Source organism: Lichenostomus cassidix, chromosome 15 (genome assembly GCF_008360975.1).
Source record: "Lichenostomus cassidix isolate B80296 chromosome 15, HeHo_3.0, whole genome shotgun sequence".
Lineage (NCBI taxonomy): Eukaryota > Metazoa > Chordata > Aves > Passeriformes > Meliphagidae > Lichenostomus > Lichenostomus cassidix.
In genome coordinates, this window is record NC_139496.1 from 2,800,345 (window position 1) to 2,817,561 (window position 17,217).

The window sequence follows — 17,217 nt, forward strand, 5'->3', positions numbered from 1 at the left end:
AGCGCCTCTTTTTGTACAATTGTTTATACAAATTCAACAAAGGTAAAACTGCATCAGGAAGGTCTACGAAAACAACACCGTACAACAATGGCACTTATGAATGCAGAATTTTACAATCAGGAAATAACCATGTTATAAACCTTAAATGAGAACTCAACTCACACTTCAAAGAAAGAGAGACTACGTTTGACCATTTATTCTACTGCTGGACTCACTGTATAAATTAATTTTATATTGAGTACAAGAGCTCATGCTACAGAGTGAAACCCTCCTATGTGCAAAAGCTGAAATTGGAATTTTTTTAAAATTTTGAGAAAAAGGTGATTTCTATACAGATAAAAGTGTTTTACTTCAACTATAATTTACACCTTATTTCCACAACATGCTTATGTCACTTCTGAAGTATACAAAGCAGGATATAAACTTCCATTAAAACATGCTTTAAGTTGAAAGTATGAACCTACTTTTCCTGACCTGGGCACGTTTGTAGATAGATACTGTCTACGAAGTATAGGTTAAGTTCTCGCCTACCATAAGTAAAGATAAAAATTGGCAATCAAAACCGAAACACTGGTAATGCATTCAAACATTGCATAAATAATTTTTAAACAATTTTTGTACAAAAATAGTTCTGCATAATGTAAGATGTAACAAAACAAAACGTGTTAAGAAGGCAGAAATGCAGTGCGTGGTCCACTTGAATGACACCAACTTTTTTTTTCTTGTTTTAAGAAATGAAAAGCAGAAATCAAATTTACACTACCAAGCACATGCCGTGGTACTTTAAATAACAGTATTTCTTGGAGCTCAGTCCTCTTCCAGGGTGTGAACAATTATCATCGGTAACAGTCGCCTTATGAATTTGCATAAGAGCCAGTGCAGGACATCCCAGGTGGACTGAATTAGTGGCACAAGTTGAAATTCTTAACATGGGTAGTTTCGCGTTGTTCTCTCCTCAACAAGAGTTGTAAAATCCAATCGCGGCATTTTCTGATATTCCAAGTTCCCAATTGAAAATAAAATCCCTACGTGTTCTTAGTCCCTTCCCCCCCTCGCCCCAGTATTTACACAAGTCCTTTAACTAACTCAGTTTTTGCAGAAGTTTTTCTTCCACCTGCCCGAACTGGACACTTACGGACATCTCTGCTATGAACTGCTCACAGCCCTCCTTTGTCACTTGCTTGCAGTACCTCAGGTCGATCTGGCAGATGTTCCCACAACGTTTGAAGTAAGACAGGCACTGGTCAGTGACCTTATTGCAGTCTGGGGGAGAGCAAAGGGGAGGAATTGAACACTGATTGTTCTCCAGCACAAGGATGTTTATCCCGACCGCCGCAGGTCCCTTCTGCCCCTCCCGCGGTGCCGGCACAGGAATCCCTGCCAGCTCCATCGCCCATCCCCACGGCTGTTGTGTAACCCATGGGATAAAGCCAGGCACCAGATGTGCAGAGCAGCAGCGCTGGAAAATCCCCCGGGAGGATGAGCACAGATCCAACAGCAGCTCCTGGCAGCTGGTGTGGGCCGCCGAGAGGCTGGGCAGCTGCAGGGCCATTTACACCAGCAGCACATCCAGCTGCTGCCAGGAGCCCTGGGAGCATGGGAAGGACTGGGTCCAACCCCTCTCCCAGCTCCACGGGCAATTCCCCTCACCCACATCCCTTACCTGATAAATTAATTTCTGTTAACGAATCCCGCGTGGTGGTTCCGACGGCGGTCAGCAGGTTAATAGACTGATCTGTCACGTGGTTACAGTAACTGAGATTGAGTTTGGAGAGCAGGGGCATGTGCCTGATGATCAGCCGCAGCGAGGCGTCGGTGATATCCAGCCCAGCCAGGCGCAGCTCCACGATGTTCCGTAGCTTGCTCCGGTTGTCGATCTGACCTGCAAAGCAGAGGCAGTGGGTCACTCCCATGAGCCTCACCCTGCGCTGCCAACATCTGCAGGCCTCTGTGAAATGACACACAACACTGCTGCCCTAGGTCAACTTCAGATGCTTTTGCCTGTCTGGAGCTTTGGAGGGAACATCAGCAGGAACACTTGTCTATTTTTGGAACGGGCACATGGACAAAGCCACCTCCTGATTTCAAAACAAAAGGGATGAAAGTAACTGCAGGGGCCCAGCAGAATTACAAGTCGGGAATAAGCAGTAGGCTGTGCAGTGCATGCCAGAAAGCAGATCTGATTTGCTCAAAATTTCACCTGAGCTGAAATCCGGGCAAATGTGGCATGACCCACAGAACTGCTCCTTCCCTGAACTGGAAGAAAGTGTTTCCATACTCTATAAAGTACACCCATTGCAGCCTGAAGAGAAGAAAGTCAGACAGAAAACCAGCACAGAGGCTCAGACGATGCTTCAGCAGCCAGAGAACGTCACTGTCACCCCGGGGCTCCAGCCAAGAGTGTTGCAAGTCACTACCTCCAACTCCCGAGGGGCAGCATGGCCCCAGCCCTGCCTGTGCGAGCTCCTGCCCTTTGCTCCGAGGGGGACTAAGCACAGAACACGCCCCAGGGGTGGGACGGGCTCCCGGGCTCCTCCCGCTGTTACCTGGCCGGTTGTCCGTGGGCGGGGACAGGAGGTCTCTCATTTGTGCGTCTTTCAGTCCTTCTGCCCACTGCACGTCCAGAGTTCGCAGCAAGGGACAACTGGAGCTACAAAGTGCCGACACTGCTATCCATGAGCACCCTGATAACAGCAGGTCCCGCAGACCTGTGGATACAGAAGAGGTTGGAGCACTGTGACCTTCCCAGAGACATCCCAGTGACTTCCGCTGACACCCCCAGGCTGCTCTGACCACGGTCCCAGCGCTCCAGGGCAAGCAGGGACCCCGTAAAGCCTCCTCCTGACCAGCTCTCCATCTCTCCCACCACTGGGAACTTCACACCACTCCCTCCCCCAGTCACCTCAGCCCTTTCTGCAGCAGCATTACCTGCTGGCCTGGACCTCCCTTAAATTATTTTAACTTAACATGTTACGGAGTCACAAAAAGTGATTTTGGCCCATTTTAACCCACTGATGCTTCATTTTTACACATCTCCAGCCCTCCTAGGAGAGTCTACTCCTCTTCTAGGACACCCCAATCCCTGCAGACTTTTCCCAGAGGTTGCAGTTTAGAAACTGGTTTCTTAGACAAACTGGTTTGTGATTTGGTGATCAAAACACATCACTTACCTGGCAGTCTGTTGATAAGCCAACTCAGCTGCTTTTTAGATATATTTGTCCAGCTAAGATCGAGGGTTACAGGCTGTCTCCTAATAATGCCACTAAGCATAAGTGGAGTGATGGATTTACAATGGTTTAAATCTATTTTGGTCCATAATCTTTTGTCACAGCACCTACCCAAAAAGAAAAAAAGCCAACAGCACTTAATTTGGCACTTGTTTGGATTTCAGCAAGGCTTAAAAAGGTGTCATTAAACAGTAGGAGAAACTACAGCATTTAACTGAAAATTGCAAAAATAAGGCTGAGTATTGCTAAGATAAACACAACCCCACGCAATGTTACGTAAATTTCAAGTTTCTCCATCAAATACATGCAATAAAGCATGGAATTATTTCCACAGAATTACAAATGTCAACAACTTTGGATGCCATTTTAAGTCATCCCAGCACTTAACTAAAATCCATTTTATAGCCTGAAGACAAGTCACCACTTCTTCCTTACATTTTGACTATGAAGTCTGATTTAAATAATACCCCTATTTCTTGTGTTTTCCTTACTTAAAACCAGTGGATTTGGGAAAACAGATCCTCCCTCTCCTGTTCTTCATTTGTGTTATCCCTATCCACGTGGATTATGTCTTTTTGCTCTTTATGGTTCTCTAAGGGCAACAGCACCAAGTCCTGATGAGTGTGCAGGAGTCTGCATTTTCTTGATTTTTTTTTTTCCATTAGCAAGGACTGTATTTAAGTACAAAATGCCTTTAGCAGATTTCAGTGACACCAAGCAGCCCACGGAGGAGACACTCCACACACATCACCTCACACTGAGTTATCAACCTCTATTTTTTCTGTGCATGTTTTGTTACCAGACTGCCAAAAAGGAGCCTGTTGCAGTCTGTCTCTCCTTGTGCACAGCAGGAACTCGGGACAAGAGTCACCACAGCCACAGGGCTTCATTGGGGGGTCACTGAAACCTGTAAATCTGCATTAAAGCTTCTGCTGCTGTGCAGCCACAGCTGTGTCAGGGCCATGTGGTACCCTGAGCACAAGGGACACGCTGTGAGCAAACACCATCAACAAAGGGTTCCTCCATAATGTGCTCTGCTGGCACAGAACACAGCAACAGGCTGGCTCTCCATGTACCTCCACAGGGAGACAATCAGCACAGCCCTTGTGAGGAGCACACGGGGGCATCCTCACTATCACAATAGATACTTAATAGCTGAACTGCACAAATGCTGGCAGTCAGGAAGTCCTGGGGCACAATGACACCGAGACTGCCCCAGCCAGGCCGTTCCAGCAGCAGAACACTGTGGTGTCTGACTACAGGACAGGCTGCTCCAGAGCCCGCCAGGCTGACGCCAAGGCTGACACTCACAGCTCCCACCAGAAATGCTGGAACTGCTGTTTCTGAGAAAGCAAGGTGAGACATGCCACTTCTGCTGGTCACCCCGTCTCCTTGGGCTCAGAGTGCCAGTGACAGCCCACAGCCCTCTTCCCAGAGACACACCAGTGCCCTTCCATGCCCTCCCACCACCCCTCATCTCCCGCCCTCCTTACCATCTGTTCCAGGTCTTGCAAACTCTCATACAGATGCACAAGTCTCTATGACTGAGGTAGCTAAAGACAGCCATCCAGACTTCCCTCTGCATCACGTGGGCTGCCCCGTCATCCAGGGGGAGCGAGTCCGGAGGGGGGCTGATGGGAGGAGGCCGGATAACGTGCCGCTCCATCTGGATGCATTTGGGGGGCGACAGCGAGGGCGGGGGCCGGGCTATGCCCCGGGGGGTGCTGCGCAGGCTGGGCATGAGCTGGTGGTGCCTCAGCTCCCGGGGAGTCCCGTTCAACCCTTTGCTGAACCTATGGAGTCTCTCGCTGTTGTTCAATGCACGCTTGGGTTCCTCGTTCTCGCTCTCTGGTTCAGATTTGATGGGTTGGTGGTTCTCATTGGCAAGGCTGTTCTCGGTTTTTTGGATCTCCTGGTTAAGCTCTTTGCTGAGCTCCTTGCTCAGTTCCTTATTGGGAAGCCGCCTTTTCCTCCTCATCTTGAACTTCTTCTTGTCCCTGGGCTCGGCACCCTCCGTGCTGGGCCCTGCTGTGGGCGAGCTGGACCGAGACTGGTCACTATCCTTGGACCTGGGGGGTGCTTCTGGCAGCTCATCCTCGGGCTCCTGCTTGAGGCGCCGCAGGGGTTTGATCATGGCAGTTCGGTCATCCGGGGCTTTCCACGATCGCCGCTGCAAAGGAGAGACAAGGGCTGACTCTTGGAGCAAGGCCCAGCTCAGCAGTGCTTCCCATGTGGATGCTCTGCACAGTACTCTGCCCGGGGCTGGGTCACCTGCCAGCGCTGGGCCACACCCATCCCTGCACGGGCCAAAGGTATCGAGCTCAAGTGCCAGCAGGGATGAGCAGTCCAGCTATTGGCTCACTGGACTGCAGGAGTGATAAATGTACTGATACACCATGCGGAATCCTGCACATTCCAGGGCCTTGCCCATCTCCAGGTGGATCATTTACACACACAACCATGGACAGCTTTGTCCCCAGGGGGCCACAAGAACCCAGGCTCAGGACACATCCACTGGGCATCCACACCAAGCACTGCCCAAGCCCCTCACATCGTGGCCAGAAGGGCCATTCCCAAAACCTCTGGAATCACTGTCCTGGCTCCTGGACACCCACAGCCTCCTTCAGACGCACCTTTGCACCCAGCCAAACTCTGGCCATCCCCTCCAACGCCTGCAGAACAGGGAATGTGACCCTCCAGGGAATGTGACCTCCCTCCTGCCCTGGTCCCTGCTCCCAACAAACTGCTCTGCACTTGCTCCCACTCATCCACCCTCCCTCGGATTCACCAGGCTGTGTGAAAGACACAAATTGAGGCCTGGGAAGGCTTCAAGTCTAATCTGATCACCACAAGCAAGAAAGAAGCCACCAGCTGTTAAAATGAAATAGCTCTAATAAGGAGATCTGGACTGGCAAGGAGAGGGAACTGCTGTGAGCACACTTCTTGTGTCAAAGGGCCCATGCTTTCGCTTTCCCAATAAACTAATTGGATCAAGGCAGTGGCTGTGTTCCCAAGTTTCAGCCTGTGGCAGAGAAAGCTGATCACCCTGCCTTCAAATTAACATATTATAAAGGAGAGGTCAGGGTAAGTTAATGACAGGTTAGAATAAAAACATCACAACACCAGCCCAGTGCAGCTTCCAGCATCTCTCACAGGGCTGTGATGGGTGCTCTGCTTACAGGCATTGGAATTCTGTCATCCTGCCAGGCTGTGAGAGGGGAGCAGTACCTGAGTGCCCGGACATCATCCCTGGCTCCCTGGGGGAAGCAGGGACTCCAGGAGGTGCTGGGGCACAGCCTGCTGAGGGGCTGTGTGGCAGGAGCAATCTTCAACCACACATGGAGGGCCAAACATCCCTATAAGAACTGATTTTTATTCCCTGGGTCATCAAAACACAACTGGCTGCTGTATTTTAATATGGGACAGCAGGAGAGAAAATACAAACGCAGACAGTGCAGCTGAACTGTCCTGGAGTTAAAGGTTTCCATGAGAGAGAGATTCTGTAATTTCAAGATGTAAGTGGGCAAAGTTTGTTTTCCAAGTTTTAGCTGTTGGAAGAAAGGAAAGTAAAAAACCCAAACAACATTTGCTGTGTTGTGTGACAGTGCAGTGATCCACAGTGCCTTCCTCACTGGGGGAGTCCAAAGGGATGGGGAAAGAAAAGCATGGCCAGCAAGCAGCTATGCATGACTGGTACTGTGAATTCTGCTCTCTCTCCACCAAAGCAGCCCAAATCCCTGCATTTGCCATCCTGCAGCATTCCCACTGTCTGGCCTTGCAGGACTGACTGACTCCTAAGAGCTTCAGAAGCAACACCAACCCAGCCACTGATTCTGACTTTACAGCCATCAGCTACTCACTCGTGAGACACAGTAAATCTGGGCCCTCATTTCTGCCTCTGCAAACCAACATTTCTGCATATCCCAAGTGCCACATTTTGGAATCCACACAACAATTCAGAGTGTCCCTGCCTGGCCTGAGAGCCCAGATTTTCTACACGGCTGCTGGGAGCAGCTCCTGCTCTCTGCAGGCACCCCAAGGTGTCCTTTCCAAAGGCTCCCAGGGTGGCACAGCCCCAAATCAGCCCCAAAACAGCTGCCAGGCGCCACCACGTGGAGAGACATGAAAAGGTTTCCATGAAAAATTGATTTTCACCTTGTTCCTACTCTGAGCACCTTGTAAAGACTTTTCAGTTAAAGTGAGTTTTCCAGTATCTTGAATAAAACAACAGCCACAGCCCAGTGTTTTTGGCCTCTGAACATCAACCCCAGTGTCACTGTTCAAGCCACTGTCTTGTCAGAGCAGCAGCTTTTACCAGAAAGGTAAAACACTGCAATTCTTTTGGGAACAATCTGGGATTTTGGGATGAGCTCTAAGCCAGAAGAGCAGAAACACCAGCCCCAGGCAGCCCAGGCTCTGTGCAGAGCCATGAGAAGGGCGTTGTGCCTTACCCGCTTTCTCATCGTGGGTTCCTGGGACTTCTCGAATTTCCGTTTCCTCCACAGATGCACCTCGTCAGACTTTCTCCTCAGGATGGAGTCAACTGGAGCCTTTTTGGAATGTTCCTCCGATTTCCGCCTGGGAGTCTCCTCACAGTCCCCTTTCCGTTTGGCAGCATCTGGCACTTCCTTGTTGTCTCTGTTAATTTTCTGCTCCTTCAGCAACGAGCCCGGGAGATTTGACGCGTATTTAAATCCTGGTCCGCGCTTTTGCTTGTACGCCAGAGAGACACAAAACACAAACCAACTTTATACCTTATGCATCTCTCAGCTCTTTACGTTGCCACCAGCACTGCAATGCTGGTGGGTTGATCATTTTTTTTTTTTTTACGAAACGATTAGCAAGGAGTTAAAAGTTTTAATCTTCATGAAGTTATTTTTCTAACTACATGCAAGTGTCTGTCTCAGTCTGCAAAGAAATTATGTTTCCAACAGACTCTCCAGGTTTTGCATAATTGCTTGTGAATTTTTAATTTCAGGAATTTTCATTGTCAAAAGTAACATGCAGCAGTGCACAGAACTAACCTAAATACTCCCCAGGTGCTGGGTGAGGTGTTGGTACAAGAATACAAAAATTACTGAAGAACAGAAAGCTGTCAGCTAGTGTCCTTCAACTCACAGGATCATCATGAATGAACCATATAACCCTGAATGGTTTGGGTTGGAAGGGACCCTAAAGATCACCTCATTCCAATCCCCCACCATGGGTAATTAAGAACAAAACCTGATTTAAGCACAAAACCAAAAGCTGGTATTGGGCTGAAGTCTATCTAAAAGCCAGAGGGAATGCTTAAGATTTTGTATCTCATTCCAGCACGACCTATTCCCATTAAACTCACTTTTCCAGTTTTCCCTGCATGGTTGCACTTTGGACACTCCCAGCAGTTCGGCAGCTCCTCGTTAACCACACCATCCGATTCCTTCACCTGTGGAAGAGACACAACAATTCATAACTGTGCTGCACAAGCCTGCCGGAAGGTGATGATCATTCCCAAGGCATTTTGTACTGCTCCATGTTTTCTGGGATTGACTGCAGCCCTTCCTGGGGAGCAGAGACACCATCCTGCTGGTGCTGAGCAAGCCCTGGGTGCTGCACAGCCACCCCTGGACGATGCCAGTGGGAGGAAGGAACGCTGGCCAAAGACATCTGACACAGGGCTCAGCTCTGGGCTTTCCATGAAGGTCAGTGACAACCCCAATTAACACATCCTGCTCTTAGAATAACAACAAAGAACACCCTGACAGCACCAAGAATCCCCCAAGGCCCAGGGCTGTGACTGCAGCATCTCCAAATGTCCTCCCACACCTCGGATTTGCAAAGCCCAGTGCTGTGTCCCCCGGTGAGGCACAGCCTGATCCTTCCACAGGCAAGGTTTCTCCCATCCACGTTCTCATATACATTAATCCCATGGGCATTTTTAGCAGCACAGCACCCTGCACTGTAATCAAGTGTTCCTTAAAATACTTTTCTTCCAGGATCAGAACTAGCAGTCCCTGCAGCCCTTCAGCCCATGTGCCAGTGGGGATGGTGGCTGCCAAGTCAGCTCGGGAACAGGCACATTTGTTCACAGGACTGGACACACAGCGGCATTTCTAGGATTTCTCACACCCCCAGATCCTCAAACAGTGTAAGGGAGAGAAAGGCTGACAACTTCACTACCTCTGACATTGACATGTTGCTTTCTGAAAGAAACTCATGCTCGGTGTTGTTACACTTCAATAAAAGCACAATCCTGCCCTACACAGCTGGAATGCTCCTCATTTCTGGATTTCCACACAGGAGCCTGGACTGCTTTCCAGTCCGAACAGGAGACAAGCATTTCGGAAAAGACACTTCTGTGAATGAAAAGCAGACCTAAGATACACCCTCCACAAAAACACAAGCTCATTGATGGCACATTCCCACTTAAGGGTTTTGTTACACATTCAGGAAAAAAAAAAAAGAAAAATATTAATTTATTACTACTGTAGACAACAAAAACATACTGCTGTCCAGACTAACAGCTGGGCACTGGCAGCAGCAGTGTGGTTGCAGGAGACAGGAACATGCACGGGCAGGGATCTGCAGATTTTTCATGTTTCTGAAACATTTCCTCCTCTCCTCCCAGCACAGGGAAAAGGCACTGGCTGTGCAGGAGCAAGCCCTTGGATTTAGGAACTGCTTCCTCAAGTCCCTGAGCCAGACAGCAGCCATTCTAGTTTCACCATCCAGTGAGAGTGATGACATGTCAGTCTCTCAGCAAGTCTCCTGGAGTTAATAAATGAGTAAATGAAGTGGGCAGAATTTAAATACTGGTTTTATCACAACTGTGTGCCTTTGAACCTTCTTTCCCATGGTAGGTGTAAGATACTCCAGGAGTTGTTGTATACATCTCTGCCTCAGGGGAACAATTCCTGGCCCAAGCCCAAGTTGGGAACAAGTTATTTCCCGCACTGAATATAGAACAAGTGCTGCTGAAGGGAAAGCATTACAGCTCTGTCCCTTCTGTGAAGTTTAAGGAACTGAACAGATGTGAGGAACTGTAAGCAAACTAATTAGACACACACAAACCTGCCACTGAATCTGTCCCAAGCCTTTCAGGCTGGGTGGGAGCCAGTTCTGAGTGTTTGCTGCAAACAGCAGGTGGGTGTCTGAGGCACAGCGTGAGGCATCACAGAAACCTACCTGCAGCACGAGGTCAGCAATTCAGAGGCTGAACATGAGACCTTGCTGCTGGGAGCTCATCTTGGGAGGGATATGGAGACCCCAGGATGCTGATCCAGCATCCCTGAGGGACAGCCATGAATTCTGGCAGTGCCCAGACTGAAACAGGCAGCAAGACACACCTGGGCTGAAGCTGTGCTGGAAAAGGCACCTAAATATTCACCTCCATCATTATCACTATATTCACCTGAGATAGGAAAGAACAGGCTCCTAGTGGAGAAAAGGAACCCCTTTCTCCCTAAGGAAACAGCATCAGATGCTGCACTCACATGTGCTAGCCAGCAATACCAGCAGTTTGAGATGATGCAAGAAAAATTCACCGCTCTTGGTTCAATTAAAACACTAACAGTGAAAGGCAGTGTTCATCCCAAAATCTCATGAGCTCCCTCTGGAAGCAGTGCTGCGCTTGCGAAACTCTCACCAAGATAATTTTCATAAGAAACTTGTTCAGCAAAACAAGCATTTGTGTTATATTTTCAAGGTGTGGTATTTTCAAGGAAAGAAGGATGTCAGAAAGCTCCTGTGACACTTGTGAGCACACAGAACATGCTGGCTGTTCTCAGCACAGCTCCAACACCAGCACTGCAGGTGCTCTGGTACCCAAGGCTCCCCCAGCAAGGGACTCCCACAGAAGTCCCTCAAGGCTCAGTGTACCAGGGCACAGATACACCTGAACTACCCTTAATTTAACTCCTCAGAGAGGTCATCCTCTGACACAGCTGTTCCATGGGGAAACCCCCCAGAAACATGTACAGCCCTATCAGGGGGCTGGAAGAGGATGGACTTCTAACTACCACCAACCTGCCCTGGAGAATAAATCACCCTCTGCACATGCCAAACTACTCCACAAGCTCTGGGAGATGCATCTTGGAGGGAATTCACTCCACATGGGAATAAGCCAGGAAAGGGCATCTGCCCTTCACTGATCCAGTTTATTCCAGTCTCCCCCAACAGTACATTTGCCAGATATTAGCTGGAGATGACCAGCAGTTCACGTGATGCCATTTCCCAAGTGGGACAGGAAGGGACTTTCCCTCGTGGGCAGCGGAAGCAGCTGCCCTGGGGCTGGGGCTGCATCAAAGGCTATTTATGGGCTCCCTCCTCAGGGCTCAAGGGCTTGAGCAACATGTAAACATGGCAAGAGATCTCCGTGTTGCAGGAAATCATGGAAGCTGGGAATAAAGAGCAAGGAGGGATCCAAGGAAGAAGCTCCATTTTCCTTTTGCTGTTCCCCTGAGCAGTCTCATCTCACCTTCCAAAATGATTCTGAAATCCTACCAGTGCTTGTTTGCCTCAGGAAATAAAGAGCACCAGTTACAAATTACCCACCGTTTCAGCTCAGCAGAAGCACTGAGAAATCAAAATACAAGACACACAGGGCACAGAGTAAATTTCCCAGTGCTTAATTGTCAGAAACACCCAAAGCACCACTCTTCCTAGTTACCAAAAGAGCGCTCAGAACACCACGCATGTGTAAGAGAACAAACAGCACTTGCCTGACTTCACAGATCTGACCCACATCCTGCACAACTAGTCCCAAATGTAGTATGGGGAGAGGAAACCATATCTGAGCTGCCATGAGACAACAACTGTCCTCTGAACTCAGCCCTGAGGTGCCACTGACACTGCAAAGGCAGAGATGGGGGAGCACAGGGCACTTCCAGCAAGGGGTGGACTAGCAAAGCAGCCAAAATTAAGCAGTTCTGAAAACAAGCAGTTCCTCCCTTGCTTCATCAGCCCCCAAAACCTTGTTTTAAGCAGAGTCAAACAAGCAAGGCTCCCTTTCAGAGCCCATCTGTGGCAGGAACTGAGCACCAGCTCCATGAATCAAGGAGACAGGCACAGCTCTGGTTTGCCAGCTCCCCATGTTCTGCTCTAATAAATGACAGCACAGAGCTTTGTGCAGCACCACATACAGCTCAGGAGAAAGGACAGGCCAGGAGAGCTTCACCCCAGGCCTGCATAAAGAACACACATACCTTATCCTCACAGACATCCCAGAAGGGCCCAAATGCAGCTTTCTGGGGCACAGTGTGTCAGAACACGTTTGCTTTGGCAAATCACTTTAACCATAAACAAATCAGCAACAGGAAATGGCTGATCAGCTGAAAGAAACCAGCTCTGGAGAAAGGCAACTTCTAAATGCTAATGCACAAAGATATGCCCAAAATGACACTTCTGTTACCAGCAAAGAATACAGCTGCTCACAGGACTCAAGTCAGCCAAGGGTGAGCACTCCTGCAGCCTGACACTCGCTCAGGCTGCTCTCCAGAGCTGCTCCTCCTGCTCCAACATTTGCTCCTAACATCTTTAGAGCCAGCTGCCACTCTAAGGCACATCTGTGCCTGGACCTACACGAGCAGCCAATTGCTCATCTGTACTTCGTGGGACTCAGGAAGAAGCTATTGCCATGGACTCAGGAATATCTCATCCTGAAGTACAGGCATATTGCTCTGCCTTCCCCATCCCAACTGAAACACACCTCATTTCCTTAAATAAGGGGCAAAAAGGAAGAAACAAACCCACGAGGTGTTTGCATGTACACCCACTCAGAGGATGTCCAAAGCCAGGGTCTCTGCTCCCAGGGAATGCTGTTACATCAAGGATCCTGCCTGCTGGTCAGGGCAGTGTGTGCCACAGATCTCACCCTGCTCCTCACACCAACTCTGCTCACTTACTCATCTGTCCAAAGATGAAAACCTGAAAGCTTCCCAATTTCTGTGCACTACTTTCACATTAAAGTGATAACTAATTCAGCTTTTGTTTCCAACATGTATCACATCCTTGTACTCACCTTAAGGCATCCTGGGTGTATGATTTCATTACAAATGGAGCATTCCATTAGCATGAGATTAAACTTGCTCTCCTCCTCTTCCACAGTGTCCTCCTTCCCAGCTTCTCCACACACCAGACACACAGCAGTATGAGGCAGCACCGGCTGTTTAGGTATCAGAAAGAATCGATCAAGACATGGCAGACATGGAAACAGAAGAGCTCACTGTGCATTTACAGTATCCTCACCTCAAAGAGGAGATAAATGGGGATTAATTGTGCAAACTGACACAAAGGCAAAAAAAAACCTGGTATCAAATTTGGGCTGGGTACCACACCAAGCAACACAGGACACGTTTTACCAAAGTGCCCTCACTGTAGCAATACAGATTCAGGAAGCACTCCTGGGATGGATGAAAATGCATTTTTGGTGAGTTCCTTGAATCTGTGAGCTGATACAGACATTGGCATGCAAGTCACTTCACCAGTGTACAATGGGAGGGGAAAGAAGCAACCTAGAACATCACTATTCACATCCATTAGGCTTCACAATCCGAGTAGCAATTTGGCAGCTCCCCTGTTTTACAGGCAGGGCAGACAGATGTTATGGGATCTGATCCAGGTCTCACAGCAAGCCCACAACAGAACCAAGAACAGACCTTTTCCTGACTGGCAGTCCATTATCTGGGGCCCTGCTCCCAACCTGAGCACTGCAAAAAGCTCTGCTCACTTACAAAAAGGATTCTCTCCTGCAAGTGTCACAAGTGAGATCACACACATTTTCTTCTGTCTTTTGCTGAGGCAGAAAGGGAACTGCAGCATCTCACATATCTGTCACCCATGTCAAAGCACTGAATGCCACTGTAATTAAAAAGCCTCTTTTTTGCTAATGATTAACAAAATTCTGGTTTGCAGCAATGAGATATAAACCTCATTACAAAAAAGAAAAGGAAGATCCTAAGCTGGCCACAAAGGGAAGTGCAATCGATTAGGCTGTACATCCTTAACTATTACACAGCCAGAGGCAGAGATGTTGCTTTTCACAGCAAGGATCTCTTGTGGATGGAGTGAATAAATCCCAGGTGGATTCCTGAACACCAACCCAAATTTTAGCAACAACAGTGCCTCCTTCAGCAAGTTTCAGGCAGGGGGAAGCCCAGCTGTAGTGAGCCATTAGAGCACAGAGCATTTTGCAAAGAGCAGCATAGTTTTTCTTGCTGGAAGCAAGGGTGTCTAGGCAATCTCCTCCATGCCACACCTGCCTCTGTCCCACTGATGGGCTGAACAGCAGCTGTGGTGTCACAACGTGTCCTTCCAGCCCCACGCTGCCCTCAGACCTATTCCATGCAGCAGTGTCCCAGGCTCTCCTGCCTCCCTTCCTGATGGAACTGGTGATGCAGAGGAGGTTCCTGCTCTCTGAGCAGCAGTACAATTGGCTCTCTGATGGCTTCTGAGCTTAATGAAAGTCTGTGTCTAGTTAATATTGTCGATGTTATTAACCAGAGGAAAGCACAGTCCCAGAGCTGTAGGGATCATTAGTTCCATGCAGCCCTGCTTCAGCACCTTGCAGGGTTTTTTTGGGTGGAAGCTGCTGGAGAGGTACCACAATGTATTACTATTGAATTGTTAGAGAACAAGAGCAAAGCTAACAGGATTGCTCATAGATATGTAAAGCACCTTGAAAGTTACAACCCTTCAACTCCTTAATTTTCTGGGCCTTTGGTGCTCTAAGAGTTTGTAACAATCCCCCTGATATTTGCAACAAACTACCAAGGTCAGAGATGTCACTGTCAGTGCATGCGAGGATGGGATCAGTAGTCACAGTCCTCTGGCTACCTCTGTCCTAACTGGAAGTAAAACTCTAGGCACCAAGAAGAAAAAGAAATCTTCATTGGAAGAAAGAGGATGACTACAGTCAGCTAGAAGAAAACCCAGATCATCTCCAAAAAGCTCAGCCTGTGTTATCAAGAGTGAAACAGCTTAGTATGAAAGTTTCCTTCATCAGTGAGGATGAGAAAGCACACTGCAGCCCTAATTTAATCCTTCCACTAAAAAGGCAGCATGATTTCACTATTTCTTGCCCCTGGAGAATAATAAATTCTTCATCCATGCTGTTCAATTCATGCCACACTCCAGGAAATCAAGTGTTCAAAGAAAAGACACTTGAGCTGCAAAAGCACTCTGCAGAAAGGTGGATATTCCGTGTACTTTACTGGAAGATCCAGCAGCGCTGAGCCCAATCCTCTATGGCAGGAACAGTGCAGAGCTTGGAACAGGACATGGAGTGAGCTACCAGGAGCAACTACTGGAAACCTTAAGTACTTATCAGTTTTTTATCAGTGTCAGGTGAAATCATTTAATGCCTCCACTTTGGTCATCTCCTAAGAATTAAAGGACAAATGCCCAAATTCTAAGTCAAGGAAACTGTAATGAGAGAAATCACTACAGATAGGGTGATATTTCAGTTATGAATAAACAACATTCCTTTCCTTAAAAAAAACAACAACAAAAGAAAACCAAACCCATAACAACAGTATAAACAAGACCTTCTAAAGAATTAAGATAAAAGCTAAGGCTGTTTTTCGGCCTTGAACAGAATCACTGCAGACATGAGACCTGAGAAGAAGCTCCACAAGTCAGCATGGCAGCAACGGATTCAAAAGCTGCTTGAACAACTTAATGGAAGATTAATCTGTCAATATTTGTTAAATAGAAAGCTATCACTTGTGACTCAAGAAGCTCCTAAGTAATGTATCACAGGAGCCCAGGAAACCAACTGCCTGCCTGCCCTGTTCCAATGCTCTTTCCCTGACAGCCATTTCCAGTCCCTGAGGAAGGCAAGACCCTGGATTGATGGCTCTTTGCCTCATCCAGATCAGCCCCTCTGCTCTATGCCTAATAAACAGCAAACATATTGGAATTCAGATCTCAGGGACCCTGGGGCTGGGGTCACCAACACCAAAATCTTGGAGGCTGCCAGTCAAAGATTTCTCACAATTTATGTGGGTAAGATGGCAAAGATGATTGCAGGGCAGCTTTTCTCAGGAAATTCCAACATTCAAACCAAACACATCTCTTCATCCTTTGAATCAGAACTTCCCACTCTTCCCCAAATCCCAGAGTTTGAGGGTGATTTGAGTGCTGATTTCTGAGGTACTGACAATCTCCACTTCTACACAGCTGAGAAGAAAAGCTGTGCTGTTGAGTTTTAGTGGCTTTCTGGTTTAAGATTTGGGGAGGATGAGAAGCACTGGGAAGAAGGGATCTGAGCTGAGAGGGCAGGGATTCCACACTTTTGTCTGATGCACTTTAGACACTACCCAGAGCAGAGCTGCCAGTCCCACAGCTTGTCACCCAGGAGACACGGCGAGAGGACTCTGCAGACGAGCTGCAGGCCCAGGCACACTTACAGCGATGCACTGCCTCATGAGGCAGGACTGCTTCATCCTGCCAGGCCCCCCGAACTTCTTCATGTCCTTGCAGAAGTGGCACTCGCCGCACTCTGTCCGCAGACACGCCTCGCACTTGCGGCATCGCGTCCTCCTCCGCCGGGCGCCCGCCGTGCTCCGGTTGGCCGCGAGCTTCACCGCAGAGGCAGCGCCCAGCTTCCCCTTGGGCCGCCCGACTGCCCGGTTCTGGAAGAGACACACAAACACGGCGTGAGCTGCACGTCCCACCTCCCTGCTGAACGACAGGACTCCCATGGACAGCAGCTGTGTGTGTGCTGTGTGGAGAACTGACCAGTGTTACTGGAATTATGCACACAGAGGTAACACTCAGCAGATATATATGATCGCTCTTAGACAAAGGAGTTCCACTGCCTTTCCAAGAAAGATGTGTTGTAAAAAGACACAGAAACCAGGAGATAAATGAGAGACCGCAAAGCCAGAGCAAGCCCATTTCAGCAGGAGGGAAGGCAAAAGCCATTTAGGCACAGCTCAACACAGGACCAAGTCCCAAGTGAGGTGCATGGCCTAGCTCAAGAGATCTGGGCTGGAGACCTCTTCGATTTGTG

General features: G+C 48.5%; 1 protein-coding gene across 5 annotated transcripts in view; it reads right to left on the bottom strand.

Annotated features, from left to right (window-relative positions):
* Positions 1-6: 6 nt before the first annotated feature.
* KDM2B (lysine demethylase 2B) overlaps positions 7-17,217 on the bottom strand; it is a 111,436-nt gene continuing 94,225 nt past the window's right edge. For 4 of the 5 annotated variants that reach the window (XM_085075482.1, XM_085075480.1, XM_085075483.1 and 1 more), the window contains 9 exons: positions 16,613-16,837; positions 13,225-13,368; positions 8,565-8,652; positions 7,679-7,947; positions 4,721-5,397; positions 3,171-3,334; positions 2,547-2,708; positions 1,664-1,882; positions 7-1,263 (listed from right to left, as the gene is read on the bottom strand). In XM_085075482.1, the coding sequence (XP_084931608.1) occupies positions 1,082-1,263; positions 1,664-1,882; positions 2,547-2,708; positions 3,171-3,334; positions 4,721-5,397; positions 7,679-7,947; positions 8,565-8,652; positions 13,225-13,368; positions 16,613-16,837 (2,130 nt within the window). In that variant the 3' untranslated portion in view covers positions 7-1,081. The remainder of the gene's footprint in view (positions 1,264-1,663; positions 1,883-2,546; positions 2,709-3,170; positions 3,335-4,720; positions 5,398-7,678; positions 7,948-8,564; positions 8,653-13,224; positions 13,369-16,612; positions 16,838-17,217) is intronic. The other variant, XM_085075481.1, reaches the window with a different exon arrangement.